The 10615-nt window shown below is 33.4% G+C and overlaps 1 protein-coding gene across 9 annotated transcripts; it reads left to right on the forward strand.

Moving 5' to 3' along the window:
- The first annotated feature begins 1000 nt into the window (after positions 1-1000).
- LOC107922744 (heat stress transcription factor A-6b-like) lies at positions 1001-6698 on the forward strand. Of its 9 annotated transcripts, XM_041103868.1 has the most exons (6): positions 1018-1656; positions 2204-3256; positions 3348-3404; positions 3539-3612; positions 3687-3831; positions 6296-6698. In XM_041103868.1, exons 1-2 carry the CDS (start codon positions 1351-1353, stop codon positions 2933-2935), a joined length of 1038 nt encoding a protein of 345 aa, XP_040959802.1. In that variant the 5' UTR covers positions 1018-1350; the 3' UTR covers positions 2936-3256; positions 3348-3404; positions 3539-3612; positions 3687-3831; positions 6296-6698. The 9 variants fall into 9 exon arrangements, with proteins under 9 accessions (XP_040959804.1, XP_016708387.1, XP_040959805.1 ...); XM_041103870.1 differs by lacking the exon at positions 6296-6698 and having other exon boundaries at positions 1001-1563; positions 3687-4229; XM_041103864.1 differs by having other exon boundaries at positions 2204-3404.
- Positions 6699-10615: the final 3917 nt, after the last annotated feature.

The raw sequence follows: 10615 nt of genomic DNA on the forward strand, positions 1-10615 counted from the left end.
TTTCTTAGAAAAATAATGAATTGAAATGAGAAAATTTTGGTCTTTAAGATTGTCAAAAATTTTGAAGATTTCGATCAGGAGAGTCAATCTTTGTGGGTTAGTTTGAAAAGGGGAGGGGAAGTGGTGCGGGTTGGTTAATGGTGACTGGGAAATGGGAATGAAAACGAAAGGAATTTAAGAGATGTGATTTTGGTGGTGATTGGATGGTGAGAAAAAGAGGAAAAATTTTGAAGGTTTTTGATAGAAGAAAAAAAAAGATGAGGTGTAGAAGCAGCAGAAAAAGAAAAACAAAAAATAAGAAAAGAGGTACAAGAAGACGCCACGTGACAGTGCGTGATTGGGTAACGCTGCCAATTCAGTTGACGAAAAAATTTTCAGGCACCAATCCGGGACAAAAGAGAATCATAAGTACCAATCTGGAAGAAGTGGATAAGTTCGAGTACCAATTTTATTTGACCATTCTAAATAAAAACTAATCTTAAAAAATCAAATATGAACGGATCAAATCAAGCCCAAATTTATCTTTCTTAAATTGAGTTGGACTTAAACAAAAAAAAATAAACTCATTTTTTAGACCGACTCAAACCCAAACTTAAAAAATTAATTTATATAATTTACATAAACCTAGCACCTCAATTCACAAAACAGCCAACGTTTAACTGAAAAAAACCTTCAATTACCCTCCTCTATAGGGTTGCTGGGAAGTAATTTCAAAGTAAAAATGGGTATCGCACCACACATTGCCCTTCAAGTTCCAGAACTTTCTAATCTCGCTGACTCTTGCTAGCCCAAATCCAATGAAGGAAAAGGATACACGATGTAAATTCATTTGTAGAAAAGAAAAAAGAAAGAAGAAGCATATTTATATTTAATTATTATAATTACACTCAAATAAACCCAATAAAAAAAGGGTGCGAGTCTATAGTCTATACACATATGACATATCTAATCTATTATATTACATAATATCTGCACTTAATCCCTTTATTTACTCGGATTTATTAGCTTTTCCCTTTTTTTCTTTCCTTTTTCTTTATATAACTACCGTAACTGGACTATAACGGCATAAACTACCTTCCCAAACAAGAATCCGTCCACCACAATAAAATCTATAATCGTATCAGTTCTCTTTGGATTCACCTTCTTCTTTTTCTTTCAAGACGTTAGTTTGGAGTACAGGAACCGTCCCCTGTTTTAAAGTTCCCAATTTTTTTTCTTTCCTTTCGACCCCTCTGCGTTTGATCAAAACAAATCTTCAGCGGTAAACTTATAAATCGCCAAACCAACAACTCAAATTCAACAAGGAATTACATCAAGTCGTGTTCTTTGAAGATTGTTCCTTTTTCCACCATGAATCCATATTTTCCGGTAAAGGAAGAGTATCCGAGTTCAAGTTATTCACAGTCCGACGATGATGCGCCACGGATGATGGAGCCGCCGCAACCGGTAGAGGGTCTCCACGATTCAGGGCCGCCGCCATTCCTTACCAAGACCTTCGACATGGTGGATGATCCTAGTACTAACTACATAGTTTCTTGGAGCAGCGGAGGCAGCAGCTTTATTGTATGGGATCCTCACTCTTTCTCCACTAATCTCCTCCCTAGATATTTCAAGCACAATAATTTCTCTAGTTTTGTTAGGCAGCTCAATACTTATGTAAGTGTTTCTTATCTTATCCCTTAATTTCTGTTTTCAATTTCGAATCTTCTGTTTTAAATCCTTATTTCTCCCAAATATTACTGCATTACTGCTTCTTCTTCTTCTTCTTCTTCTTCTTTTGTGTGTGTGTGTCTTCTAAAATTTCCCTGTTTCAGCTATCTTTCATTTTACGTGAACTAATTCATAACTGCTCTGGGATTAAAGCCTGTTTCGAGTCCAAACTCTGGAGCAAAAATGGTTGCTCACTTGGTCCTTTTGGTTGTTATTTTTTCACCCCCAATGGTTCTTTTGGAAGTGGGACCTTGCTCAATCATTCTTGGATGGCAAGACTCGGAAATAAAAGATTTGTTTATTAAGTGTATTGTCTGCATGCTCTTTGTCAAGTGATTGAATCGTTTACTTAGTCTGTCTCTGTCGTCAATGAAATTAAAATCAAGTTTTTAGTCTCTTCTGTCTCAAGTTTTTGATTGGTAATTGTGTGATTTAATTTGCCCTGAATCTTTGATGATTGATACTTAGTTTGGAATTTTTCATTTTCCTGCAGGGTTTTAGAAAGATTGATTCAGACAGATGGGAGTTTGCCAATGAAGGTTTTGTCAGAGGCCAAAGGGATCTTCTAAAGAGTATTAGGAGAAGGAAGACCACAACATCTCAGCTCCCAACATCTCAACAAGCTCTTGGTCCTTGTGTTGAAGTTGGCAGGTTTGGACTAGATGGAGAAGTTGATTGTTTGAGGCGTGACAATCAGGTCTTAATGATGGAATTAGTGACGCTAAGACAGCAGCAACTGAGCACTCGAGCTCATATTCAGGCCATCGAAGAAAGGCTGCAATGCACAGAAAAGAAGCAGCAGCAAATGATGTCTTTCTTGGCAAGAGCAATGCAGAATCCGTCATTTCTGCAGCAGTTAATGCAACAAAAGGAGAGAACAAAGGACCTTGAAGAAGCCATGTCTAGGAAAAGGATGCGGCCAATCGATCAACGACCTCTTGCTGTAGACGTAGGTGAATCAAGCCGAGGTAGCGATGGGACGAATCCTGTTAAAACTAAAACTTTAGAATTTGGTGATTATGGATACCAAGTAACAGAATTGGAAGCACTTGCACTGGAAATGCAAGGGTATGGTAGGACAAGAAGGGGGCAAGAGGAATCCCAAAATGGGCTTGACCATCGAGAGAGCCATGACAAAGAACTTGATGAAGGATTTTGGGAAGAATTATTGAATGAGAAATTTTTAGAGTTAGATATACCAGGAACTGAACTTGCTAGAGATTAAGATGTGGATGTGAATGTGTTGGCTGACCGGTGGCTATTTGGGTTCAAGTCCAAAGTACAGAATTCCATAGAATAGCTACTTATAAGCACTAGAATGGCATTCCCTCGGTGACAGATTCTCTTTGGTGGGAGATCTTATCACATCCAGCATGTTTCCTTTACTTCATCCCTAATATTTTTCATCAAACGGGTCTTCAAAAAAGAGATATGTCATCATCATCATCATCATCATCATCATTGCTTTTATGCTTTCTTGTTATTGACAGGATAGTGGAAATTGCATACCAAGAACCGTACCCGTGGAAAATCTCTCTTGTTACTGGTGTTTCTAACCTCTTTTCTTCATCTGCCATTCCATTTTTTCCCCACTTTTATAATAACTTCACTGCTTATCTTTCTCCATCTCTGGTTAGGTTTGCAGCTGTAGATTATAGGACCTTTGGTGGTCACCGTCATGACTTGGTTTCAAGGTTCTTGGTTTTTTTCCCCCTTCTTTCGTTTACCCCCATGAAAAACACCCTGTGTACTATCCAGAAAATATTTCATTCATTAATTTAATTTGCTACCCTCGTTTAATTGTTTTCTTGGCCTTAAATGAGTGTAGATTGTTCTCCTGAAGCAGTTGAAAATGGACAAAATTAGGAGCAAGTTGCAAGAAAACACAGCAATGATCACTTGGTAGTTATTTTGAACTTTTTTGTCGGTTTCATATTTCATGTATTTAAATTGGTGTCTTCTTTCTTATGAGACAGTAGTAAAAGAGAGACGTGGTCGGTGATAATGAACAATCATGGGGTCTTAACAATTGTACCAACGAAGATATTTTCATGGCAACGGCTATTGGATTCTCATTGGTCGCTTTCCAATCTTTTCACCTACTTTCAGAGCTCTCAACTGGTAATATCTGCAAATACCAATCAAATGAATTCGTTGCTTGCTTTTGCTCAATTCTCCTCTAAAATAGATAAAATCCCGGAGTTCCCTGATAAACTCTTGAGATTATTATTATTATTATTATTATTATTATTATTATTATTATTATGGTTTTGTTGATTCGTCTGGGTGCTGTCTATATCCTTATAAAGAATAACATACATGATCATATGCTCAAAAGTGACTTTCATGGTTGTCAAATATTTTCTCATTTTTTTGTGGCTGAAATTGCATGGACGGATATGTTGGCTACTAGTTTGCGCCACAAATCCATTGAAATTTGGAAGTGTTCCAAAATGGGGCTAAAAATTGACCCTGCAATAAACAGTGAAACGATCAGAGTCATGATTTCCGCTGAGTCACACTGATTCGTCCTCATAATTTCTTTCGAAAATCATTTTGGGACTCCAACACGTATTGCATGACATTTTCTTTTTGTTACTTCTGAATCTTGGAATATATGTATTAGGGGCAAAAGTCTAGAAGAAAATTTATTTAGGGGTCAAAATTAAATTATAATTTTTACTATATGATAGTAAAAATATTATTTTTAAATGATTAAATTAAAATATTATTATTTTTAGCTTAGCGGGGTTAAAGTGTAATTTTATTTTTATTAATTTAAAATTTTAAAAATATTAAAAAGCTTAAAATAAAAATTTTTCATTTTAGGGGACCGGGACTCCTATCAGCCCCTTAGATTCGCCCCTGTTATGGATCAAATGAGTATAGAATATGAATATGTAGTAGATTACAATCTTATTTTATTAACACATAACATCCTTGTAAATTCAAAATATTTTTATTTTAATAAAGCTTTGATTTTGTTTTAAAAAATTTACACACTTGTTTTTGCACATGATTCATATATTTTTATTTTATTTTTTTATAATCAATATGTATCAATTATCAAAGAGGATTTTTTAAAAAAAAATTAATACTAATATTTTTTCGATGAAAAGAAACCGAGCTTATAAAAAACCAAGGAAGCAAACAAGGCTGACTTTGAAATTGAAGCCATAGTATCCCAAAACAAACAAATAATTACAGTATAAAGTCATTACATTATGTTGGAAGAGATAATAAAAGTTGAGAAGAATGAATATAAATATTTTATGTGGAAAATCTTCAAAGAGAGAAAAATACGAGTAAAGAGTCTTCGATTTTTTACTAAATGAGTAAACAAAGTACAATAGGAAGAAAATTAACCTAAAATCTCGAATACAAAACTCAAAATTTTAAAGAGTAAACCGGTAAATAAAACTCTAAATCTAATAGGACATTCACGAAAAAGGTATAAAACACTCTTCATGATTGCCACGAAACTCTCACAAAAAACTTATATGTTGTTACATTTTGTGGTCCAAGAAAAAATCTTTTTTCTTATTAACATTTTAAAGTAAGGAGGATAGATGACATCTTTAAATAGATTAATATTAAAATTTTAATCATACTAGTTACAGGCACTCAAAATCTCCAAGATAATTAGCCATTACCCAAAAATCTGCTCAAACAAAGCTGGAAAAGAAATATTTTATTCAAAAGTTTTCTTTGGAGTGTTTTCTCCAAAATCAAAAATATGAGAGTTGGCCCACCTTTCATTGAAGGGAAAGGACAAAAGTAGATTTTTCTAATATTGATTGAGATTCGCGGCCCAACATTATGAGCTCCATGCAATATTATAGGCTTTAAAAAATACTTTTTTTACTTCTACGGATTTTTTTCTTTGAATTTTTATATCAGATAATTGCATGTACTTTTCTTTTTGATTTCCTGCTATTCAGCTGAACACGACAGATTAGAGCCAAATTCCCACATTTTATCCTTCATGGTTTTAAAAAATAAAATATAATTTATAAATGTTTTAATATTTTATTTTCTATTTATATACATCATGCATATCAACTTAAAATTTTTTAACTATTGTTTTATATAAAAACTTTTAATTGTTTAATAAGTATCACTATACACAATATTGATGAACCATTTTTATTATAGTCTAAAAGAATTTGACACATTCAAATATTTGTGTCAGAATAATAAGAAGTGAGGTAACTCCCAGTACTGTTTCGGCCCAATAACACAATATCTATCTACCCAGGCTCAGAGAAGATAGGAACAAAATGAAGCCATAAATACAATATAACCATCTGGAACTAAAACTATCAAACCCAATTCACTTTCTTCGTCCCATTAGGTTAATTATCATGCACATGTTGAAAATATATAAAATTTTAGTTGTTTTCCATGTCTGCCCAACATCATATGATCGATAACGTGTGCTAACATGAGGGTTATTGGTTCTTGCCTTTGGCTACACAATTTACCATTTTAAACCATAATCACGTGCATGGTGTGTGCGACCAGATTAGTTGCCATTTTTGTTACTTGTGTCATAAAGTTGCTAACCTTTTATCAGTGTTTTTAGATGAGAAATGGAGACACCTCTTTTATGGTTTAGCGTTGCAAAGGGGTTCTGTTCCAAGGAAACAATGCATGACATGTGAGTTTTTGTCTTTTGGACAAGGCGATGTTTTTCTATGTCCATCATTATTATTACTGCCTGATCTTAACATGGGTTCTAAAAGATGGAAAACACGATATCTGTGGAATTTCTCTGCACTTTGGGGGGGGGGTAAAAAGTTATTCAAGTTTTCAGAAATGATTGAAGTCCACAAAAATCTTAGGATCAGGTAGATATAATGAAGTTGAAGATGAAGATAACATGTACATTAGTGCAAACCAGCAAGACCGTGAATGGAGGGGCAAAAAGAGCAAATAAATTTGTAATCATGTCATTACAATAATATAATAGTCTTGAATTCTTGATAGCATGGTCCTACTTCTGCCCTCGTCTCATCCGTGACTCTTCTACTGATTATTAACCACAATCAACACAATCGCTTCACTGCCAATATGTGATTAGACTTGAAATTAAATTTGTACAATAAAAAAAATTAAAGAGAATTCAGATGAATAATTAACTGCAATCATTATAGAATATCTTGTACAAAATTATGAATTTTCTAAATATAGATGATTAAATTTGAGCATTATAGGATATCAATATAACATGATGAAAATAACTAGCTAGGACTCGTGATATAAAAATAACATAAACATATCTTAGTTTATATGGAACGATAGTTAAAGTTCTTGTTAGAACCCATTTGGCACGAGTTTAAATTGTGTAATCTCCATTCCCTACCCCCAATATTGTATCAAAAAAAAAAAGACATAATGACTTTTTGGCACTTCAACTTTACAAAAAATAGTCAAAATACAATTTGACTTCTAATATAAATGTCTCCATAGTAGTTTTATCGATACAAATACAATATAAAGAATAACTAATACACCGTACAAAAAAAATATAAACATAACACAAATGATGAATGTGTAAAAATCTAATATAAACTTATAAATTCATATAAATATATAATACGTTGAATATTATGACTACTTAAAAATAACACCAACATGATACAAATTAATAATAGACATGTTTCTCTTTTCCTTTCTATTTCAACAAAAAAAGAAGAAGTAAGAAATACCTTAAATATTGTCCTTCAAATTTCAATTTATACATAAGCTTACTTGTCTTAAGATTATGCATCTTCACTTCAAATTAAGCAACTGTATTTAATAGATTAATAATTATAGATTTAGTTTTTTATTTTTTCTTATAAATTTCATAGAAATGATTCTAACGCAAAAGGAAAATTGCAAGAATATTTTTTGTACAAAAAATATTTCTCATACCATCATATTTTAGGAATTAACTTCTTTATATACGTTATTTGAGTGTGGGTAATAGACAAACAAGCACCATCATAGTATAATTGCAAGAATATTTTTTGTCTTGTAATTTTGTTTTTTTTAATCTGTCGAGTTGTGATTCATTATACTATAGGTTTCATTTTTTCCTGAAAATGGGATTATTTATACTTTTTTATCGAACACAAAGGTTGGAGTCCAACTGTAAAAAAAGTCAGCGCTCGTGAGTCGTGACTACCAACAGAAACTGTCGTTTTTTTTTTTTTTTTTGTAAAAGAAGAAAAAATAATTAGTTAAGAAGAAATAATAAAAGGGCTATCTGTTTAGCTTTCTCGTGAGACCTGACTCATCTAGTAGAACTCAATGTGGGCCCTATCCTATCGTCCTCGGCCCCACGTTCGTACCCATATAAATGAGCCCTACCTTCTGTTTGGGCTCTGAAATTTAAGGCCACCTCTTTCAGTCCGACTGGGACCTTCTTTAATCTAGGAACTCCTGTTTTTTGTATGCCACAAAACAGAACTGCCGCCTCATACTCGCCTCAACGCTATTGTGCTGACTACTGAATCCCAATCCTTTTTTTTATATATCCCGTTCATGTGACATTTGATGCTTTAAGCTTATTATATAAGGTAAAATAAAAATAGCTGAGTTTAGGTAACGGAATCTCGGTAACATAAAGAGTACACATGAGAATATGATAACAAAATTTCCAGGAAAACGGAGAGGAAAGCTCAAAGTTTGAGTAAACCTTGTTTGTGTTGTTGCACGGCAAGTGAGCCAAAACTGCATGCGAGAATCTGGTAATAGAAGGAACCCGTGAATCAGGCATGGACCCCCCCCCTTTGCAACTAGGCTTTGCCATTCTTTCCCAATCCCTATTCTCTACACATTCAAAACAGAGCAATATATATATATATGTGTGTGTAGAAATATTTTACTAAAATGAATTGCCAATAGAAAGACTATAATTAGATGGTTATCATAACTCTGCATGAATACTAGAATAGCTTGGAAAGCTAAAATTTTCTTTTATTTGTGTTGTTGCGATTTTGGCCAGTTCCCTATGAGCATGTGGCAATCCCTACACCCTAATTGGTGGGATTTTCTTTGTTATAAAAACTTGAAAACCCAGAGTTTGAATGGGTCCAATTGGTTTGTTAGCATTAATGTTTTTAGGCACTTGTTTGTAGTCAAGATTTTAAAGTCGAATAGTTATTTTCAATATATTAAGTTAGGCTTCCAAAAAGACTAGCAGACTAACATTAGAGCAAAGACCACCCTATTTCAACTTTGTCCTCTACCTATCAGTTCAAGATTTTATAACAAGTCAGCCAAATGGGGCTTCCATTTTCCTTTCTCTCGATATATATTTGTTAGACTAAATGGGAAGATTTGCTGTAAAAAACAAAAACAAAAACAAAAGAAACTCACACTCAATAACACTTTATGAATTGTATACAAAAGACTCAATGAAAATCAAGAACTCAAGACACTTTTTATCACTGATTTACATCCTTCATACAGGCTGAAACTACAACAACTTTAGCTAAAAAATAGGATAACTCAAAAGCAAAATCACAATCAAATATTAAACAATGATTTTAGCTAACCATTCAACAACTTTATTGAAACTAATTTGAATATTTCATCTGCTGATATGCCCAAGATTTTAGGCCACTAACTGAGTTGGTGGTGAACTTCAACAATATATGTATATCTTCTTGCCAAAAGGCTATATTCAAGCCAAACTTCTTGTCCCAACAAATCCTTTTTTCTTTTTGGCTGTTATTTGTTTTATTTACGAGAAGGAAGATTTTAGCTACCTTGGACAGTCAAAAAATAATTCAGATGTATAACATCTGCATGCTTAAATCTTACTAATTATTAACGTATTTTAGATTAGCTTGAAGGCTTTTATTAGTGAAAAAACTCCACATTAATGGATTGGAGAGATGACGGGTACATGTAGTTTGTTAAGTTGTGGTAATAGGATCCATACCAAGAAGAGACGCAAGGTGGCGTATATAAATAATTATCATGAATCTCACTCAAAGGCCGGATATGAGAACAACCCCCTGCCCATAGGATTCCGAAGTAATTAATATGTAAGAAGAAGAACACATACATATAATGTTTGGGTGATATGGTATATCTAATTGTTTCATAAGGGTCTCTCGAAATGCAAAAATGGGTCCTATCTCTTATGCACGTCTCTATTTTTTATGATAATTAATATATATGGGGATTGGTTTCATGGTTTGCTTTTGCTCCCTCTGCCTCTGCCCCTGTCTCGAAGTCATAGTTCGGACTAAGATCTGCTGCCAATGCCCACGCATGCCCTCTAAGGAAGAGAACCCTCCTTATATTTTACATGCATTCTTTTTATATCCATTAATAAACCAAAACAATCAAAGCTAAGATATTACCAGCTGGTTGCGACAAATTAATTAAGGGGATAGAATGGTCAATTTGATGCTATCTCCCCATGCTTTACATTTAGGTTTGGAATAACTAAAGTTATATAAAGGAGAAAAAGAAGAGAGGCCTTCCAAATTCCCCTTTGGTGGGGTTTGCTTGAGCACTTTGTAAGAGAGTAATGTAATAACAAAAGAAAGAATTATAAAAAGGGGATAAAAATCATCAAACACATGCATTTTGGAACTAATTTTGTGAAAGATATTCATTAAGATTCCACAAACTCAATCTAAGATATATAGTTTTTGAGCATCAATGTGGACATGGTGCAGTCAAGCTACTAAAATTAATTTTTGGAAAATATGAGTTGCTTTTACATTAGCCATTCAATCTACTAACAGTGCCAGGTTTAAAAGGTGATGAGAGTCAATCAATTGATTAATCATGTTAGTTGTGGGGGTATTGGAAAAGGCTATTTCTCAAGCTAGCCCTTTGCCTTTACCACCCCCTCGAAGCTTTTTTTAAGTTTCTGATCATTGTTCTAAAATGATCA

This window comes from Gossypium hirsutum, chromosome D11 (genome assembly GCF_007990345.1).
Source record: "Gossypium hirsutum isolate 1008001.06 chromosome D11, Gossypium_hirsutum_v2.1, whole genome shotgun sequence".
Classification (NCBI taxonomy): domain Eukaryota; kingdom Viridiplantae; phylum Streptophyta; class Magnoliopsida; order Malvales; family Malvaceae; genus Gossypium; species Gossypium hirsutum.